At 35.1% G+C, this 22,623-nt stretch overlaps 2 protein-coding genes and 1 pseudogene across 3 annotated transcripts; 1 reads left to right on the plus strand and 2 right to left on the minus strand.

Annotated features, from left to right (window-relative positions):
- Positions 1–225: 225 nt before the first annotated feature.
- On the minus strand, positions 226–3,311 carry LOC117619738 (probable purine permease 11). Of its 2 annotated transcripts, none has more exons than XM_034349754.1 (2): positions 3,188–3,311; positions 226–1,602 (listed from the first exon to the last, which is right to left on the minus strand). In XM_034349754.1, the coding sequence occupies exons 1-2, from the start codon at positions 3,222–3,224 to the stop codon at positions 509–511; spliced, it is 1,131 nt and encodes a 376-aa protein (XP_034205645.1). In that variant the 5' UTR covers positions 3,225–3,311; the 3' UTR covers positions 226–508. The 2 variants fall into 2 exon arrangements, with proteins under 2 accessions (XP_034205645.1, XP_034205646.1); XM_034349755.1 differs by lacking the exon at positions 3,188–3,311 and adding an exon at positions 2,784–3,002.
- A 1,882-nt stretch (positions 3,312–5,193) lies between these two features.
- LOC117619793 (ras-related protein RABH1b) lies at positions 5,194–9,432 on the minus strand. The gene is made up of 6 exons (XM_034349830.1): positions 9,069–9,432; positions 7,120–7,190; positions 6,628–6,716; positions 6,223–6,334; positions 5,750–5,840; positions 5,194–5,561 (listed from the first exon to the last, which is right to left on the minus strand). The coding sequence occupies exons 1-6, from the start codon at positions 9,183–9,185 to the stop codon at positions 5,415–5,417; spliced, it is 627 nt and encodes a 208-aa protein (XP_034205721.1). The 5' UTR covers positions 9,186–9,432; the 3' UTR covers positions 5,194–5,414.
- A 4,059-nt stretch (positions 9,433–13,491) lies between these two features.
- Positions 13,492–15,700, plus strand: LOC117618166 (annotated as a pseudogene).
- The last annotated feature ends 6,923 nt before the right edge of the window (positions 15,701–22,623 follow it).

Raw genomic sequence — 22,623 nt, forward strand, 5'->3', positions numbered from 1 at the left:
TTCCTAACTAAAGCATCTGAAATCACTTGGCCGGAAAAAAGATGAAGAACCAACACAGAGGTACGATCCTACATAACAGATCCTGCTCAAGATTGTGCTCTCTCTCACCTCTGTCATCAGTCTACTAAACCTAAAATTCAAGTTGAGACTGTAGAAAAGCTAAAATTAACCTTAATTCTCAAAAGGACTATTTTACACTACGTGCAGTTCAAATGCAATAGAGTATAAGAGGATCTGAATGACCAATTACATGATCGACTGAGACTAATACAACTCCATCCCATGATTGTTTCTATAATTCTTTATCTATTTCGACATTTAATCATCTTAGATGACCATGACCATAAATATTACAGAGAAACAAAATAAATAATGTGATGTCAATGACATTAAAAAAACTTGTATAACCAATATATAAGTTGTATGGCGTTGATCAAAGTCTTAAAAAGACAGCTGCTATAAATAATTGAAGAGAAAAATGTATTCCTGTGCATTTTTATTCAACCAATCAGGCAGAAGAATCATTGTGTGATTCCGTAACACCAGTCTGCCTTCTTCTTACCTTAGAATCATCAAGGTAGTTCTGATAAATATAAGTGGCAAAACCCCAAATTGCCAGAAGCATAGCAATTATCTTGACACCGTCCATCTTGTCATGGAAAATTATCACAGCAGCTATAGGAGTAACAGCCAAGGAAAGAGTACTAATTACGTTGGAGAAGAGAGAAGAAACGACGAAAATTAATCCCACAACACCAACAGAACAAACTTGCCAAGCCACAGCTGTCCAAACTAAGGTCATCACATAAGAAACTCGTCCCTCACCAAAATTTTCCATTTCCCCATGCAAAGTCCTCCATTCCCCACTGGCAAAAAGACCCACAGTTGCAGCACAACTGGCAACCAGTGCTGTATAGATTTGCATTTCCAAGACCACAGAAAAGGTTTCCTTCTTAAGAACTTTTTGGAAGGTAAGCTGCATGAGGGAAAGCAGTAGAGAGTAAATTGCTGAAGCTCCAAGGGTACAGATGAATCCAAGGATATGTTTCCACTTTGAGACTCCTGCTGGTCCACTGGAATCATCACTGACAGCAATAAGAGCTGCTGAGAATGACACGATAATCACTGAATTAAGAATCAATGCAGTGAACTTCTGGGAGTTGATGAAGTACGAGAAAACTGCATTGAAAGCTAATTGAGTTGCACAAATGAGGGAGTAAGTAGAGGCAGATAGGTACAAGAGTCCGACAGAATACAACATGTTGTCACAAGCCAAGAGCACTCCAAGGGCGAAGTAAATCAAGGCAAGTACTTTAATGGAAGGTGGGGCTGAAGAAGTTGATGGATCTTTGGATGAAGGAATAAAATAAAGTGGGATGAGAAGAACTGGGAATGCTGCAGTTTGGACAAGAGTGGCCATCCATTTACTATTACCACCCCGGTCATAATAGAATCTCCCAAGTAAAACCGCAGCAGCCTGCCCCACAATGAGGAAGAAGATGTTGAGTGCCACCATAAACCACCATTGACAGCGGCCAAGTTTGACAAATTGTGTTTGCTCTATGACAGTTTCATCTTTGGGTAAAATCGATTCTTGGCTATCTGTATTTTTACATGAAAACAAATTAGCTTCTTTATGGGTTTATCAAATTACCAAAAATTAAAGCATTTGAACCTGGAGAATCATGAAACATGTAAACCGAAAACACAACATCTATAAAGAGAGTTTTTCTCTACTGGTAAATGTCATAGCCAAATTTCAGATAGACACTATTGGTCGAGAGGCAAGACCTCATTTCCTCATACTTACAATCAGCATAGACCTTTAATGATCTTTGAAAGAGTATTACTTACACATTACTGCGTATTTAAAGGTCTCCTGTATCTCTTTTTTTGTAATTGCAAAAGCATATGCACGCTTCTATCAGGTTAGCCAAAATAAATCACAAGCAGGAAACCTTGGAATGTCCTTTTCTAATAAAGGTGATTCGAAGATTCAAAACAGAACAAAAAGGCCTTCTTTTTTGTATCACTCTTTTGCTCTTACAATACACAGAAGAAAAATGTAATTGTCATGCCCAGGAGGAGCATTTGATGCATTGGTATGATAGGCTCCAATCAACAAACATGCATGCAGTTAAGCATATCATTTATAATCATTAACACATTTATGTTGCAACAATATGCCTGTGGAAATAACCATAAGGTCAAGCGTATATCCAATAAAAATAAAAAAAAAATAAAAAAGACAAGGAGGGAAAAAAAGCTTAGTTGAAAGCGAAGAATTGGGCCGTTTGTGCCATAAATTCATGCCCAACAAGCTAAAAGCACAATGGACTCAAATCCTCACCTAACCAGCTAAAGCATATATAATACTCATCAGAAGCACACAAAATAAATAAATGAACTAATTTGACGAAAAACTAAGTCAAAAATCGAAATCCAATTGAACTTTTCAAACCCGCAAGTAACCAACCACCGAAAGAAACCAAATACTACGAAGAATAAGCATGTGTGAAGATTCAAAGTGAGTCAGTAACAGATTTTAAACGGAAAAAAAAAAAACTGAGTGCCCAGAATTCAAGATTGCATATTCTGTTCTTCTCATAAGTTTCAAAGCAGCCAAATAGAATCTCATATTTTGATTAGTCTGACGAAAACCCAATAACATATCGATCAAAATAAACAAAACCCATGTCTAAATTCGCCTTTAATCCTTAGAATTCAACACACAAAATCAAAAACCAAAAGAAAAACAGAGAGAGAGAGAGAGAGAGAGAGACCTGGCATGGCCATGCTTCTTAAGGTTTGCGTGACTGAATGAAAGACTTTCAAGTCTAGAACCCACCAAGCGGTGGCCCGTATTGTTAAGAATGGAACAAAGAGGTTTTTTAGTGGGTATTTACTGGTGCGGCAGCGTGCTTAAACGATTCCAATTTTCAATCATGTAATTATGAATTTATTTATTTTTGTGTTCTTCGAGTGGTTTAAGGGTTCAAAAATAAAAATAAAAATAAAAAGAGCCCAAACGATTCCAATTTTCAATCATGTAATTATGAATTTATTTATTTTTGTGTTCTTCGAGTGGTTTAAGGGTTCAAAAATAAAAATAAAAATAAAAAGAGCCCAAGGTTAGAGGTTAGAATCGTAAGATGGTTAAGATGAATCAGATAACCGGGGTACATACCTCTCCACCATTCAGATTCTGCCTTGTGTAAAGACATCAGAAATCTGCGGTTAAAAAGAAAAAATAACACGGGAAATTTGAGGCGCCCTTCCCAAAATGCGTCTGAGGAGTGAGAAAGTACAGATTTATGTTATGTTATGATGTTTGCTCGCAAAATAGGTACAAGACTGGAATCTATGAAAATAAAAGGGTATTCCTGGTATTTGGCGGTGGGCACAGCACAAATAAGTGATACATAGGTCAAAAGTCTTATTTACCCCTACAAATGTAGCATGTGCTATTCACATGACTAAATTTAACAAAAAATGTAACGGTAGGACCAAAGTCCCGATTAATAAAGAGTTGATAGACCACTTGAATGAATAATTTAGTTTAGGGATAAAAGTATAAATCGGGTACAAATTTCAAGACCATTTGAGTAATTTACCCTATTCTTTTTTTTTTTTTTTTGGTGTAGGAAAATCTTCGAAATTTGGAGTTCACAACATGAAAATGTTTTGTAATGAAAAAAAAATAAATAGAGATTTAACATATACCCATTCTTAATACTAAAACTATAAATAAACCCTACACCATTTAGTTTTTATAAACATATCCAAAAAAAAGCCCAAAAAATGACAGATGGACTTATTGAATTTAATTTTGATTATTAAATTACTTTGATGCCCAATTGAGTGTTTTGAGCTTTTTTATGAGGTTTTGGGGTTGAGTTTGTTTTAAGAAATCAATGGCAGTTTTGTAATTTAAAAGAAGTTAAAAGCCTTTTTGTTATGTTGTAAATGGGCTTTGGGTGTGTTTCTAAAGTTCATTTCATATAAGGTTTTTTTTTTATTTAAAAAATTTGAACACCTATATTGGATATAATAGTGAATCTCCCTACGTACATGAAGTATCTCTTATGTGATTATAATACAAAGAAAGTAAAAAATATTTTAGTAATGTGACATGTGTATGATGTGCTGCGAGTTTACTCAAATTATAATAAGTGTACAATTATAAAAGTTAAGGGTCTATTTAATTCATGGAATGAATTGTTTAGGAAAGTATTTCCCAGCCTATTCAAAAGCTTGGAAATACTGGCAAATGATAACTAGGAAAGACCTTCTATTTTCTTTCACACCTTTGGTTTGTATAGTAATATAGGAATTGAAGTTTATTCCCTTTTCTAATAACACCCTAATTAACTAAAGAAAATCCAATAATTTTTATGATTTCCATGTTTAAGGTATTTAATTTTCAAGAATGTACTCACCAAACATGAGAATGACAACTCATACCCATTCCTAAACTTCTAAACCTTGAACCAAATGTAAAAGGGAAAATCTTAAACTCAATACACATGTTATGCAAATAAGAGTACTGTAGTGACACAATGATAAGGACCCAGTTTTGCACAAATTATAGTGTGTTTACAGTGATATCCATTCAAATCATAACACACGTTTCTGCCCGACATGAACCTAATTTCTATAGATAATTCTTCCACATACAAAGGTTAAGATTTTAATTAACATAGGTGAGTTTCCAACACTAATCTTGAGATTTTCTGTAACACCAATTTCTAAAGAATGAATAAAGAAAAGAAAACCGTCTACTTAACTTACTTATATCGGGAATACCATTGTGACACTTTCTCGAGCCAATTATCCATTGACATGTATTTTAACTTACTGATATGACAATGCAACTTTTTCACATGACAATGAGTGATAGGCTTGGGATACCACCACGGTGACATCCCCGTGTAAGTTCTTCCCACTCAAAAGAAGTCGAACTTGAGATATTTTTCAACATTAAGAAGATTAGTACTGCTAAACTAAGAGCTAGTTGGTTAAAATTAAAACTCAAAACAGAATCCTTCTTAATTATTTTCTTTTTCCCCTTGAACTTTTTTCCAAGTTCGCAGGTATGGATAAAATATTAGAAACAAAACGCAAATTTAACACTTATCTTATAGGGTGGAGAAAATATAAGAATATTTCAAAACATAAAATCATAGAAATCTATTAAAATCACTTTGCAAAACAAAACGTCTCTTTTAATTACTTTTAATTTAGTCTGAGTGTTTGTGATATTCTAAGCTTAGCCAAACAGTATAAAAATCCTTTACCAATCAACCAAACACAAAACTCCGAATGCTACAGTAACTAAGCTTTACAGACACAGTAGGATCACCGAAGCGTATAAGGAATGGGGTAAAGAAGTTGAATAAAAAAACCCACGTAAATTAACAAGCACATCCGCCCGACTGTGCCTGTGACTGTGATGAATTTGCATTGGATGACTTGAGGTTCACATCAACCATATCCTCTTGCTTCGTCGAAGAAAGTGTTTCCATTCCAGGCAAGGCGGCTGCTATCTTTCGGAACAGTGCCTGCAATCGGATTAATGAAAATTAACATAATGACGTGTCCATCTGTAACCGAGTAGGCATATCAAGTGACCTTGACGAGGGTGCAGTGTTCTCAACAGTAGTATCTTGATTGACCCCACGCAACATAATCATAACATTAAGACATTACATTGCTATGATATAATTCATTAAAGATAAATGTGACTTACCTTGATATTAAAGCCAGCCTTGGCACTAGTTTCGATGAACATAACATTGAGCTCACGAGCTTTGGCTTCTCCTTCCTCTATGGAAACTTGCCTGTCCATCCACAACATGGCCCATATATGAGCACCGGAAGTGGCAAGAAAAATCAGATGCAATAAGCTAGCCTAATTGACAATGAGATACGACCTGAGGGGAAAACTTGTAGTATTACCCTCCTCGTTCCCATCTACAGTACCAAACATGTATTCACCATACATGTTTTACGAAGGTACATCCGCACAGCTTGATTTAAAGCATCTTCTTCTAGTGCTCAGATTGGTCAAGCACGCAAATGAAATAAATAGCATGCAAAAGATGCAACAAGTCATCATTCTCATGAAGACCACGTTTACATGACTATGGAACTAAAAAGTGTAGGAAACAAGAAAATCAACTGTCTTCATAACTTACTGCAGAGAATAAAGCAGATCACTACCTTTTGTCTACAAGATCTGTTTTGTTTCCAACAAGTACAATGATAACATCACTTCCCCGCTCAGTGCGAACCTCTTCAATCCACTTGGAAGTGTTTAGGAATGATTGCCTGCCTATACCATAAGAATGAGCCAAAATTGAAATTCATCAAACATTGAACATAAGACCCAGTGGTTTAATTAGAAACAGATGAAGTTCAAGCTCAACAAAGTTACGTTTGACTAGATTTTTTTGTTGTTGTTTAAACAAAACAAATCCCTCACAGATGGGACTCTTAACAAGAGCTTCTTCAAAAGGATATTCACAAAGTATTTGAACAGCTGGACTAAATTTCAGGTCCAACAATTTAGATAAAGAAGAGAGAGAGAGAGAGAGAGAGAGAGAGAGAGAGAGAGAGAGATCATACTTGCAACATCATATACAATGACTGCCACAGAGGAATCCCTGATATAGCTTGGAATGAGACTCCTGAACCTTTCCTGCCCAGCAGTATCCCTGTTCAAATTTCAAAATTTTATGTTTCACGAGATACAATTTTTTTTCACAATGTCAATCTTGTCCCAGGATGAGATAAGTATGAAAACCTAATAATCACAGAGAGAATATGGAAACAAATCCAAAGCTTTAGAATGAATTTTCAAGAAAGACAAGTAAATGTGCCCCAAGTACTTAGAATCATAATGAGAGTACCAGTGACTTCTAAGAGGCAAATTTCTTTAATAAAAGCAACCTAGTAACCACTCATTAAGTCCACAATAAATTAAAGTCACATCACAGAATGAGAACACTGACAAGCTCATGTATATAAGAAATCTAACTGTATTTGATGAACATAAAACCTTTGAGAAAACATGGTAACATCTACAGAAAAATAAACTAAAAAAGGATAAAGACTGACCAGAGCTGCAATCGAACAGTTCGATCTTCAAGGTACATTGTCTTTGACAGAAAATCAATGCCAATGGTAGCCTGGTCATCAATGAATAAACATATAAGCTAAGAAAGAGAAACTCGAACAAATAAATCAAAACATGTAAGTTAAGAATTGAGCATGGATATATGTACAGTGCCAGATAAGTACATAAATATGTGTGTGTAACATTACATCAAAAAATAAAATAAATAAATAGACAAGTGTGTGCACATTAAAAGAGATGGATGACAACTAAATAAGTATTTTAAATAAGGAGCTGTTTTTCAGCCGTTATCAAATTTTGATGAAGAATGCATGTCATCCACTGTACAATTAGTCGTTCATATATAACATAATGGCTGAAAAACATGGTCTCATGTAAGAACTTTATTAAAGAATAACTATATACATGTATAATTACAAAGACATCCACAGGAATCCCAACCAAACTAAGAAAAAGAAACAAAAGGTAATTAGGATTGATATCTGTAGAGTGTCAGCAAAGAAAGACAAATGAATGACATTTGAAAAATCAAAATAATTGCGTTACAGAAAATGCATCCACAGGAACACCCACCAAAATAAGAAAAGGAAAAGGTGAAAACAAACAAACTTGTGCAACTAAGGCAAAAAAGACAGATATTAAACCTAATTATTCCATTGGGAATAAACATTTAGAAACCAAAAAGTGTTGCCCCTATGGAATGATAGGTGAAAATCCACTGGTAGTGCTCATAGCTCAATGGCAGAGCATTTGGCCAAAAACAAAAGGTCAGTGTTACAAATCCCAGAATGACACAGCTGTTTAGTATTAGATTGTACTAACTTATATATCATGTTTATAACTAATGCCTTTTTCTTGTGGCTGAGGACCCAAATCATAGACACATATCCCAATCATCCATAAATCATCCATGCATGTCCATAACATAGGTCCATTTTAGGTTGGCTCTGCATATATTCATTCATAGTCATAAGCTTTTTATATAATGATATGTTTCTCAGCCGTTATATCAGATATGAACAGCTGACCACCATTAATGGTTGAGAAATAGGTACTTATTTAAGGATCCTATTGCTGAAACGGAGGGTGACACCCTCCAATCCCCGTGGAACCCCACTTCAAGTTTTAATTTTGAATCTCAGCCCCACCACATACCAATCCATGAACGATTACTGTTGCATCATTTGAAGAAAGTCATAAGCAACTGGTTTAATTCTTTTTCCCTACTCCAAAGTAAAAGAAAAGAAAAATCATAAACTTCTAATATTACGAAAAGTTATTATGGGGGCCAATCCTTACCATGGTTATGAACCTCACTTCATTAGAACATTTTCAGCTTCTGCTTAATGTTTGTCCTTTTTTTTTTTTTTTTTTTCTACACAACTCTCCGTTGTTATTAAAACTTAACGTACTACTTCAACATAAAAAGGAGAATGCTGTAATGTACTTGGCACTTGGCAGGCACATTCCAGCCGTCGTCACATAAGGCCCCACATCAGCTTACACAAGAAAGTAGAAATACTATAATTAAGACTGCTCAACTATAGTACAGAAATCAGTGTTTGGATTCTAATAATAGCAGTACCAGCTCGTGGTTCCACACAAAGATTTGGATCAGCATTTATTCACAAATTTCACAAATATGTACCACAACCATAAAAGTCTAACAAATGTAACGAAATTTCAATACCCCGAAGAATTCAAAATTTGATACCAAACATAGCTCATAGCTGTTAGATTGAAAACAAAAATCGCAAACGAAAGCAATTTCAATTCCATCATGAATTGGAAAACGCTATGCCAATCAATCGAAGACATTGTTGATGTTCACAGCAACTGTTGACAGAAATGAAACAGCAAAAGACTGCAAAGCTCGAAAAGTTGAAGATCAAAGAAATTGCAAAAGAATTGGATAGGGAAATCCGATTACCTGATACGTGTTGTCGAACTTGTCGTACATGAAGCGAGTGATGATGCTGGTTTTGCCGACGGACTGGTCCCCCAAGAAGACGAGCTTGTACTTGGCGAGAGCCGAAACGGGAGCCATGGAGATTTCGGATCTACGTGGATCAGATCGGGTTCAAGGTCGAGATCTCGCCAGAGATTTATCGGACAGATCGAGATCTCGGAGCCTCGTTCTAAATTCGCTTCGTTCGTTTTATTTTTCCTCGATTTCGTTTGGGTGCGTATTTATACGACGATGATCTGTTGGCATATAGAGAAAGAGAGAGACGGAGACAGAGAGAGACTGTTTTTTGCGCGTGAAATTGGTTTGAAGAGGTTTTCCATGAAAATAAATTATTAATGTCAAAAATATTCTTACACGATTAACATTTCAGGTTGTTATTAGCTTTCCAGTAAAATGCATAGCTAAGTGGAAAGGGCCTTCATAATTTGGGTAAGAAACTTCCTCCCTAGTTTAGACGCTTGCATTTAGAAGAAAAATAAACATGCTATTTTGGAGGCCAAAATGCAACACTTAAAGCTTATTTAAATACATTTTCTTTTGTCAACAAGGTCTAGCCTAGTGAAAAATGGTCTTGATTTGCAGTCAAATGATATCAAGTTTCAACCCCTATGGTACTAAGGTAGTGTGTGTGTGTGTGTGTGTGTGAATCCTCTCATCTAACAAAAACAAAATCGATTTATTGGTTCATCAACTGTCTCAAGTGTAGGTCTCCTGGCATTGCCCTCCAGGCATATCGATCTCATCGGTTAGGCATACTTGTAGGCTCCACCTTATAACTTGTGAAAAAATATACATTTTCTGTTAAATTTCAGAGAGATGGACAGCGGCCCACTATTAACAACACCGATATTGTCTATAACTTAACCACCTATATAGCCCAGTAGGTGTGGAGTTCTATCACAAAAGGTCTCAGTGATATTAGTAGTGGAATCACTCATTATATATTATATTTATTTTGTTAAGTTTCCGATGTGGGACTTTATATTCTTCAACATTTTCAACTTAACTCCAGTGAATAATCTAACACTTGGCCTTTTATTAAAGATCGTATCTATAATTGGAGCTAATAATTACACATAACTACCTTTTTTTTAAGTGAGTGACTTTCATAGAGTTGACAAATTCTTAAATACTTTCATAGAGTTGATAAAAGTCACTAGTAAATTGCAAGACTTTTGCTCTTAACAATTAGCCTTAAAAGTATGGAAAAGTCATTCATATAATAAGCTTTATAAAAGTCATTAACTTTTTGGATACTGCCAAACTTTTAAAGACTTTTTAAAAGTCATAACTGGATACCACAAAACTTTTAAATACTTTTTAAAAGTCACAATTGAATACCACTAGACTTTTATGAACTCTTTAAAAATCTAAATTGAATACCTCCAGACTTTTAAACTCTATAAAAGTCATTAAAAGTTTGAATTGGATACACGTCTTAATCTTCTAAAGAACCTAGCAAGTTAATTTAATAGGAGCTTTTAGCTAATGAGGTCTAGTGTAGTGAAAAAAGGCCTTCACTTGTAAACTAATGGTCTCATATTCGAATCCTCATGATACCTTAATAGAGTGTGTGTGTGTGTGTGTGTGTGTGTGTGATAAACCTCATCCCCTTGTAGTTTAGGAGAGGAACTTACCTATACCAAAGATACCACTAGGGGCGGAGGTACTCTAGGGTCTGAGGTGACCTTGCCCCCCATTGCAATCCATAATAACTTTATTTATAATTATATGTAAAATGTTTGTGGGCCCATTACACAACTAACATTTAAAAAAAAAGAAGAAAAGGAAAGTATTAATCCTCTAATAATCAAACCGATGAGTCAAAGGAATAGAAAATAAATAATTTAAAGGGAAATGAGATTTTATAAAAATACTTTTTCGTTTTGATGCATGAAATTGAGTACAAAGTTCTAAAAAATGTCCATTTTTCCATATATATATTATTGATGTATGATTGATTTTCTCTTTCTATACTTGTATTAGGTTCTGCCCCCACACATACAATTCTGGCTTTGCCATTGAATATCACTGTGGCGCTATTTCAAGCCAATCACTTGTTGACATGTATTTTAACTTTCCGACATGGCAATGCATGATAAGTTTGGGATACCACCACAATGACATCCCCATTACATGTAATTTTTCTTGTAGTTTAAACTATCTCTTGTATTTTAAATAAATTAAAAAAAGAGCTTTGACGTTGTATCACCATGCAAGTTGAAGTCCAAAGTTAACACCAATCAGTTAATTTCTCTTTGAAATATAGAAACCTTTTGTGGTTATTTCATTTTATCTTGTCAGTTCACCTTTTAAATCTTCTAATGATTGCCGGTTGCCCCAGGATCTACGCGACGTACTTATTTCATGGATATGGGGCCAGGGACGTCTCCATATTTCATCCCACACTATAATATCATGGGAAAGTATGTGTTGAACAATTAATCTCAACATATAAATATTTTAAAAAAAAATTAAAATCCAGTTTTTTTTTTTTTTTTTTTTCTATATTAAGAACCAAATTGATGAGCCCGACGACAAGGTAAGATGTTTTTGGTGCAGCTTTTACATGGTAAGTTGGTGAGGGCTAAAGGTAGATATTTCCTATTATAAACCAATTTATTCATATCCTGGTTTCTCATCCTTGACTACGACTAGCGTTTCTTTCCTCTTTTCTATTTGTTATTTGGTTGCCGTATTCAATACTAAATTATTTTGAACTCTTTCTTTGAGAGGAAGTTTAATTATTTCATACAAACAAACATTCCTTTTTTTGTTAGGACAATTGCTCCATTTGGAAAAAACCAGCAAACAAAAAGGTTACCAAAAGCTTCATAACCCTACCTTCCATATATGCACTCCATGGCTCATTATAAAACCCAGGCCATAACCCTAATTATTTTCATTCTCAACCTTCGATTCTCTTTGACCCCAAAAGAAAAGAAAAGAAAAAACCTTATCTCATGGCTGGCTCTATGAAGAAAACTTTCTACTACAATTTTTTCCCCACCAAAGCCGAAGAACAGGAGGAAGCGAAAAAAGACGGTAGCAGCAGCGGAGAGAAACAAATCAGCCGAGTTCTGATAGAAATGCATGACTTTCCGGACAATCAGCCACCACTGCTACTAAAGCATACCGATCCACGGGGCATCATAAAGGCTGTTTCTGTAAGCGAAATCCAGATGGGGATTCTTTTCTTTTCATTCAGTGAGACGTTTGAGCACATCTTTCGACATTGGACGCTGGACGAAGTTAACTTGGTCCTAAGTGGCTACAACAAGTTCCATGTTTTGGTGAAGGATGTTACTGATCATGAAGAAACTGAGTACAGAAGTGACAGAATATTTTTCCAGAGGTTGCAAAACGATGAGTTCTATATTCTTGGGTGTTTGGATGTGATAAGAAATAGGTATCTCAGAGCTGGTGACGAAATTGGCTTGGCTTGGGAAAGGGACAGAAACGGAACGGGAATGTTTCTGTTCAAATTGTTGAGCAGAAGCAAGAGGGCGCCCGCAAACATCATGTTTTAGATTATTAAGAGTGTGAGTTTTTTCTTTTACTCCTAATAAAACATGGTGGATTTGGATTTTTATATGTGGTTTTAATGATTGTTTTGAGTTTGATGGATATGGAACTTTAGTAAGTGATGTTTCTGTTCTATGCGAATGTCTTGTTTTATAGTTCAGTGATGATTGATTAACTTTTCTCGTGTGTTTTTTTGCTAGCTAGCAAATATTAATTCTAATAATAACCTGAATTCTATGTATAATCTATAATTTTGAATATACGGAGCAAATCTTTGAGACTCAAATCATAATTCGACCTTTTTTCTATGTACAAAAGATATTGGAGGTGTGGAAAATCGAACACAAATTTCTTGTACAATGATAATTGCTTTAGCCACTTGAGATATAAGCCATTGTCTTTTTTTTTGGGGGGTCTGATAACCCCTTGTAATAATTGTTTTTTCTTTGTTATAGAAAAATATGTAAATAAGGGAATTGCGTTGGATATAATTCTGTACGGCGTTGTCAATACATTTTGAGATTGGTGTATGAGCGCTTAATGGAAAGCGCAAATAGCGGTCGCTAAACGAGTATGCTATTAATAAAATTTACTTTTTAGTTTCTTTCATATAAGGACAAAAGCTAACGACCATTGACTAGGTTAGGTAAGTGCGGAAAAAAAAAAAAAAACCGAATACTGGTTTGGTATAGTAGTTAAAGTAGCATGTTGAATTAGGGCTGAGCACAGTCCAGTTCAGTTCAATTTTCATGTACAATGTCTAGGGGGATTGAATCAAACTTGGACCTATACAATTTCGGTTTGATTTGCCTAATTTTCAGTTTTAAATAGGAAAAGGTGAATAAGATAGAATAAGAACATGAGAGAAATAGGAAGAAAGGAGAAAGGAGAAGAGATAGGGAAAGAAAGAGGTAAAGAAGAGAGAAAGAGGGAGGCGCAACAAGAAGAATGGCTATGGTTCACCGAAAAGAAAAAGAAGCAAGGCTAGAGTTATCATTTAATTGGGTATAATAAGACTAAGGCATTGAGTATTAATGAAACTAAAATATCTTGATAGTTCTTGCAATTACTAATGTTTTTTGGATTATAATTAGGCTTACTAATAAATTTGGATATAAATAAATAAGTTAAATTAAAATAACTAGTCTGATTCAGTTCAGATCGGCTTTTCCAAGGCAAAAACTAGAACATGAACCTAAAACGGTTCAATTTGGTTTTGAGACAAAGTTGACTTTCTTGGTCAACATGGTTTTTTTCCCCCTTTAATTGTACCAAACCAAGTATTATAATTTAATTCAGAAAATAACTTTTTACTGTATGTGACATCGTCTTACAGGAATTTAAAGTATGATTAGATTGTTATTAAATTGATTTAGAATTAAGTAAAAGAGAAATACGAAAAAATTGTATTGAAAATTGATACTTTGATGAGCTTGTATTGTTTGGGGCCGTCCCCGAACCAAAAAATAATAATAACAAATTTGAACAAACAAATTCTAAGAGCAAAATTTTTAAATCTCGCCTATCTAGGTTCTATCCTTTCTCCATCCTTGATGTTAGAAGTGCAGCATAAGAATTTTCATCTCCTTCTTATATATATTTTCATATTTTCAAATACATGAACATTTAGGAAGTATTTTCTCATGCTCACTGTTCTTAAATGGAATTATGTTTCTTTTTAATAGATTTATTGTTGGTTTTGTAAGGAATTGCAAACATGTTTGAGTTGAAATTAGTCCAACATTGGAAAACTAGCGTTCCTTGGAGGTCTTAGTAAGACTTAGTCTTGGAAATAGAATAGTTTGGATTGAGTTATGCAAGTGGCCCAATTGAGCTCTGTAGTTTAAATTAATTCTGAGTTAATTAATTAATTGTTTGAATTATTTTTAAAATTCAAATATCAAATAATGTTTTTGTCTGATTGGGTTTGTACATGTATTAGCCACTCTATTTAAACAGAAGCCCTAGGTTTGTACAATCACATCAAATTCACAGAGAACATTCATATCATCATTCTTGTATAGCTTGAGAGATAAACAGGCAAATTTGGCCAGAATTACAAGTACCCTGGTTTAGATAGTTATACCCAGCTTCCTAATGCTAGGACTTTGATTTAGATAGTTATACCCTGGTGGAGCAGATGCTTGCAGAATTACAAGTACTAAGTATGGGTGAAATTCTGTTTCAAGGACATTGCAATTCTACAAGCCTCTATCTGCAAGAACAGTCAGTTTTAAATTTACTTTCATGTTTAATTTTGTTATTCTATTTGTTGTTTAATTTAATTTTAAAATAATACTAATTGTTGTTCCACCAACATTTACTCTATAGGTGAACACAATGAAGAGTCCACACTGTTAAATGGGGAAAACAATGGAAGAGGATGATTTGGAAGATGTTGTGTCTGAGCCAGAATCCGAACCAGAATATGGAGAGGAGGAAGATGTGAAATTGACTAAGCCTTCTAAGAATGTCTTTTACACGCAGGCTCTAGAGGGAGCAAGGAGGGCCTTTGAGAAGCTTCAGTCTATGGGGCTTCCTTTTCTTAGGCTTGAAGACTACTATGCAAAAATGGTGAAGTTAGATTCTCACATGGAGAAAGTAAAGGGCCATCTTTTGATAGAGAAGAAGATTGAGGAAGCTGGGAGAGAAGGAAGGCTAGGGAGGCCAAGAAGTTGTTCAAGAAGATTTAGGCTTAGAATTTGAAAGAGAGAGCTAAGCAGAAAAAGGAGGACATGGAATCTGCGAAGAAGTGGAGGAAGCAGAGGTAGCAAAATGGGTTTCCTGGGGGTGACAAAGGCAGTGAGTTGGATTTGGCCTTTGAAGATGGGAAGCCATTTGAGAAGTCAAGCAATAAGAGGCCAGGTGTGTCTCGTGGTGATCGATTCAGTGGAAAGGCAAGACAAGGTGGGAATGTGAAGAAACTGAAGAAGAGGGAAATCAAGGATTCCAAGTTTGGATTTGGAGGGAGGAAAGGTTCTAAGAAGCAAAATGTAGCTGAAACAACCAATGATTTGAGAGGCTTCAATAGAGACACCTTCTCAAGAAATAAGAAAAGGAAGAGGTGATAGGATACATGTAAACATTTAGGTGTTTTGTGCTTTGCTCTAACATGTTGATCTTGTAGTGTTAGTTATGCCAATGGCAGGGTGAAAAAGGGCTTTGACTTGTAGACAAGTGATCTCATGTTCAAATCCTAATGGCACCTTAGTAGTGTGTGTGTGTGTGAGAAACCCCTCTCCGCTTATTAAAAAAAAATCGTTATTGCTGCCAAGCCCTCATGAATTATACCGAGTTATGTTCATCTTCCTGTTGATTAAGAACAAGTGAGTCTAGCAGATGAAAGGCCAATTAGGTGTCTTATGTTCACAAGCCCATTTCATGACAGACCAATTGCACTGCAAATCCACATGAGGGTGCATGGAGGAAGATAAAATTCACTGCACAAGTTACTGTTTTGTGAGTTTACCATTTGTATCTTTCCCGTTACAGGATGTTACTTTCCTTTTTCTTTTCTTTTTTTGTTGGCGAAAATAAGAAAATTCATTAAGAAACAACAAGAGTAGTTACAAGAACTGCAGAAGACATAATTCCCTAAACATGAAGGGTTCCACCCAGATCTAAGAGTACACTTCAAACCACAAAAGGCAGAAACAATGAGCAAAAGAAAACCACAATAACATCAGCCTGTTAGAAGTCATAATCAGGAAGAAAAAAAAATGAGCAAAGCATCTAAGAGTTTGGGTGATGTGGGCCAAAACAGAGCCCAAAACGACCAAATGCCTCCAACTCGAGAAGGATAGTAAATGGACTTGGATGGAGACACAAATCTTGGCCCAAAGGCCACTTGAAAAACCCTAGATCAAACTAAGGAGAAACTAAAATCTTGCCAAACTGCAAGGAGAAGCAAAACCCAGCCCAAAGTCAAGTGGGAAAACTCTCCACAACATATCGGGGAAGTGAACGGGGGCAGAAAAGGCCCGAGAATAAAAGGTTCTTTATTTTTTCTGATAGGATTTGAGAAATCCCAGATTCAAAGAGGGCAAGGGTGAAAGTTCTGGGTTTTTCTGAAGAAAAATAGAATTTTTGGAAGGCTATGTCTTTTGTTGTTGGAAGAGATGCTTGATAAAATATAATATTTCGGATAAAAGACATTAACTTTTTAGATACCGTCAAACTTTTAAATACTTTTTAAAAGTCACAATTGAATACTACTAGACTTTTATAAACTCTTTAAAAATCTCAATTGAATACCTATAGACTTTTAAACTCTATAAAAGTCATTAAAAGTTTGAATTGGATACACATCTAATCTTCTAAAGAATCTAGCAAGCTAACTTAACATGAGCTTTTAGCCAATGAGGTCTAGCGTAGTGAAAAAAAGGCTTTGACTTGTAAACTATTGGTCTCATATTCGAATCATCATGACACCTTAATTGTGTGTGTGTGTGTGTGTGTATGTATGATAAATCTCATCCACTTGTAATTAGGAGAGGAACTTATCTATACCGGAGATACCACCTTGGGGGGAGGTATTCTAGAGTCTGAGGTGGCCCAGCACCTCCCCCAAAAATATTTGTTCTCAACACAATAAAGGTTGGGCTTTAGTTCATATATTTAAAATGCAAACCATATAACCATTCTAATGGCCCATTGCAATTCATAATAACTTCATTTATAATTATATGTAAAATGTTTGTGGGCCCATTACACAACTAACATAAGGAAAAAGGAAAGTATTATCTAATAATCAAACCGATGAGCCAAGGGAATAGAAAATAAATAGTTTAAAGGGAAATGAGATTTTATCAAAAGACTTTTCCGTTTTGATACATGAAATTGAGTACAAAGTTCTAAAAAATGTCCATTTTTCCTTATATTTATTATTGATGTATGATTGATTTTCTCTTTCTATATTTGTATTATGGTTCGGCCCACACATACAATTATGGCTTTCCCATTGAATACTACTGTGGCGCTATTCCAAGTCAATCACTCATTGACATGTATTTTAACTTTCCGACATGGCAATGCATGATAAGTTTGAGATACCACCACGATGACATCGCTATTACATGTAAGTCTTCTTGTAGTTTAAACTATGACATGGCAATGCGTGATAAGTTTGAGATACCACCACGATGACATCGCTATTACATGTAAGTCTTCTTGTAGTTTAAACTATCGCTTGTATTTTAAATAAATAAATAAATAAGCTTATACGTTATATCACCATGCAAGTTAAAGTCCAAAGTTAGCACCAATCAGTTCATTTCTCTTTGAAATACAGAAACCTTCTGTGGTTTGTTTCATTTGATCTTGTCAGTTCACCTTTAAAAATTTCTAATGATTGCGTTGCCGGTTGCCCCAGGATCTATGCGACGTACTTATTTCATGGATATGGGACCAGGGACGTCTCCATATTTCATCCCACTATAATATCATGGGAAGTATGTGTTGAACAATTAATCTCAACATATATTTTTATAAAGAAATTAAGATCCAGTTTCTTTTTTTCTACATTAAGAACCAAATTGATGAGCCCGACGACATGGTAAGCTGGTGAGGGCCAAAGATAAATATTTCCTATTATAAACCAATTTATTCATATCCTGGTTTCTCATCCTTGACTACGACTAGCGTTTCTTTCCTCTTTTCTATTTGTTATTTGGTTGCCGTATTCAATACTAAATTATTTTGAACTCTTTCTTTGAGAGGAAGTTTAATTATTTCATACAAACAAACATTCCTTTTTTGTTAGGACAATTGCTCCATTTGGAAAAAACCAGCAAACAAAAAGGTTACCAAAAGCTTCATAACCCTACCTTCCATATATGCACTCCATGGCTCATTATAAAACCCAGGCCATAACCTTAATTATTTTCATTCTCAACCTTCGATTCTCTTTGACCCCAAAAGAAAAGAAAAGAAAAAACCTTATCTTATGGCTGGCTCTATGAAGAAAACCTTCTACTACAATTTTTTTCCCACCAAGGCCGAAGAACAGGAGGAAGCGAAAAAGGGCGGTAGCAGCAGCGGAGAGAAACAAATCAGCCGAGTTCTGATAGAGATGCATGACTTTCCGGACAATCAGCCGCCACTGCTACTAAAGCATACCGATCCACGGGGCATCATAAAGGCTGTTTCTGTAAGCGAAATCCAGATGGGGATTCTTTTCTTTTCATTCAGTGAGACGTTTGAGCACATCCTTCGACATTGGAACCTGGACGAAGTTAGCTTGGTCCTAAGTGGCTACAACAAGTTCCATGTTTTGGTGAAGGATGTAACTGATCATGATGAAACTGAGTACAGAAGTGACAGAATATTTTTCCAGAGGCTGCAAAACGATGAGTTCTATATTCTTGGGTGTTTGGATGTGATAAGAAATAGGTATCTCAGTGCTGGTGACGAAATTGGGTTGGCTTGGGAAAGGGATAGAAACGGAAAGGGAATGTTTCTGTTCAAATTGTTGAGCAGAAGCAAGAGGGCGCCCGCAAACATCATGTTTTAGATTATTAAGAGTGTGAGTTTGTTTTTATATGTAGTTTTCATGATTGTTTTGAGTTTGATGGATATGGAACTTTAGTAAGTGATGTTTCTGTTCTATGCGAATGTCTTGTTTTATATTTCAGTGATGATTGATTTCTCTTTTCTCGTGTGTTTTTTTGCTAGCTAGCAAATATTAATTCTAATAAACCTGAATTCTATGTGTAATCTATAATTTTGAATATAAGGAGCAAATCTTTGACACTCAAATCATAATTCGACCTTTTTTTTTTATACAAAAGATATTGGAGGTGTGGAAAATCGAACACAAATTTCTTGTACAATGATAACTGCTTTAGCCACTTGAAATATAAGTCCTTATCCTTTTTTCTTTTTTGGGTCTGATAACCCCTTTTCATAATTGTTTTTTCTTTGTTATAGAAAACTATGTAAATAAAGGAATTGCGTTGGATATAATTCCATACGGCATTGTCAATACATTTTGAGATTGGTGTATGAGCAGTTAATGGAAAGCGCAAACAGTGGTCGCTAAACGAGTATACTATTAAAGAAATTTACTTTTTAGTTTCTTTCATATAAGGCAAAAGCTAAAGACCATTGACTAGGTTAGGTAAGTGCAAAAAAAAACAAATTCGAATATTGGTTTGGTACGGTAGTTAAAATAGCATGTTGGATTAGGGCTGAGCACAATCCAGTTCGGTTTGATTTTCATGTACAATATCTAGGGGGATTGAACCAAACCTAGACCTATACAATTTCGGTTTGATTTGCCCAATTTTCAGTTTTAAATAGGAAAAGGTGAATAAGAGAGAATGAGAACATGAGAGAAATAGGAAGAAAGGAGAAAGGAGAAGAGATAGGGAAAGAAAGAGGTAGAGAAGAGAGAAAGATGGAGGAGCAACAAGAAGAATGGCTATGGTTCATCGAAAAGAAAAAGAAGCAACTCCAGGGTTATCATTTAGGTGGTTATAATAAGACTAAGGCATTGAGTATTAATGAAACTAAAATATCTTGATAGTTCTTGGGATTACTAATGTTTTTGGATTATAATTGGACTTACTAATAAATTTGGATATAAATAATTAAGTTAAATTAACATAACTAGTCTGATTCGGTTCAGATCGGCTTTTCCAAGACAAAAACTAGAACATGAACCTAAAACGGTTCAATTCGGTTTTGAGACAAAGTTGACTTTCTTGGTCAACATGGTTTTTTTTCCCCTTTTAATTGTACCAAACTGAGTATTATAATTTAATTCGAAAAATAACTTTTTACTGTATATGACATTGTCTTACGGAATTTAAAGTGTGATTAGATTGTTATTAAATTGATTTAGGATTAAGTAAAAGAGAAATACAAAAAATTTGTACTGAAAATTGATAATTGAATGTCAAAGAACCAAATAAAGATACTTTGATGAGCTTGTATTGTTTGGGGCCGTGCCCGAACCAAAAAATAATAATAACAAACTTGAACAAACAAATTCTAATAACAAATTTGTAAATCTAGCCTATCTAGGTTCTATCCTTTCTCCATCCTTGATGTTAGAAGTGCAGCATATGAATTTTCATCTCCTTCTTATATATATCTTCATATTTTCAAATACATGAACTAATAGGAAGCATTTTCTCATGTTCACTGTTCTTAAATGGAATTATGTTTCTTTTTAATAGATTTATTCATGTTTGAGTTGAAAGGAAAATTAGCGTTTCTTGGAGGTGTTTGTAAGACTTACTCTTGGAAATAGAATTGTTTGGATTAGGTTATGCAAGTGGCCCAATTCAGTGGCTTTTGGGTATGGCCTTTGGGTCCATGCCAAATGGTCAACAGTTAATTAATATATAATTGATATGGGTTTTGGGACTTGAGGCTCTTGGGCTCTGTTGTTTAAATTAAGAGTAATGCTATTTAGACACACAACATTGACCACCTTAACTGACCACCTTATGTGACAACTGATGTGTCATGTCATGTCAATTAATGAATGTCACCATGTCAATTAAAAAATAAATAAAAAAACCCTAGCATTCCTAGTGAGTGGCCTCATGGCAGCATTCATTAATTGACATGACATGACACATCAGTTGCCACATAAGGTGGTCAGTTAAGGTGGTCAATATTATGTGTCCAAATAGCATTACTCTTAAATGAATTCCGAGTTAATTAATTAATTAATTGTTTGAATTATTTTTAAAATTCAAATATCAAGCAATGTTTTTGTCTGATTGGGTTTATACAGGTATTAGCCACTTTATTTAAACACAAGCCCTAGGTCCGTACAATCACATCAAATTTGTAAAGAACATTCACACCATCATTCCTGCATAGCCTAAGAGATAAACACATAGATTTCGCCAGAAATCAAAGCCCTAGTGCTAGGACTTTGATTTAGATAGTTGTATCCTGGTGGAGCAAACGCCTGCAGAATTACAAATACTGAGTAGAGGCGAAATTCCGTTTCAGGGATATTGAAATTGTGCAAGCCTCTATTTACAAGAACAATCCGTTTTTAATTTACTGCCATATTTAATTTTGTTATTCTATTTGTTGTTTAATTTAATTATTAGAATAATACTAATTGTTGTTCCACCAACATTTACTCCATGGGTGAACACAATGAAGAGTCCACACTATTAAATGGGGAAAACAATGGAAGAGGATGATTTGGAAGATGTTGTGTCAGAGCTAGAATCCGAACCAGAATATGGAGAGGAGGAAGATGTGAAATTGACTAAGCCTTCTAAAATGCCTTTTACACGCAACCAAACTGAAAGCAAAACAACCAGAAAATCATAAAAAAGAAACAAAAACCTACTAAAAGCCAAGCTGCATAGAAAACGAAGAAAACTAAAGAAACACAATTACCCTTAACTGACCCACCAAATTGTCCGCCGGCAAGGGCGGTGGAGGAGAAGAAGAATCAGAATTACCCTTAACTTGTTTAACTGAACCAGATTGAACAGGAGTAGCAGGATTGGCAATCTGCTTGATACCAGCAAGTGAACCCTCTGCAGACCCAGCAATAGTGAGAGAATTGGAAGCCCCATAGTGTTTTTGGCAAGTATGGAGTCAGAGGCTGGAGTTAAAATTGCCATGTTATCCACTAGATCAGGAGCATTAGATATAAAGATACCCAATTGCCTCTAATGAGGTGGCGAAAGTAACTGTTGTTCAACCCCCTTCAAAGAAGAAACTACTTGAGAACTACCAACTACTTATAACTGCTGCCCAAAAACTTCATTGTGCTCCACTTAACAAGCCAAAGTTATGTTACTTTTCCTTATTGAAAAGAGTTACTTGCACCATTTTTTTTTTTTTTTGGGTGAAAGAAGAAAAATTATTATTCACGACAGGTAGAGTACGAAAAACATAATTTATCATCTTTGATGCCATTGGGTGCATGTAAATATAAAAGCCCAAGATAAATCCAAAGGCTTGAGCCTATAATATGGTTCAATTATGGTGTCATCCAGATTGACCCCAA

Source organism: Prunus dulcis, chromosome 2, assembly GCF_902201215.1.
Source record: "Prunus dulcis chromosome 2, ALMONDv2, whole genome shotgun sequence".
NCBI lineage: Eukaryota > Viridiplantae > Streptophyta > Magnoliopsida > Rosales > Rosaceae > Prunus > Prunus dulcis.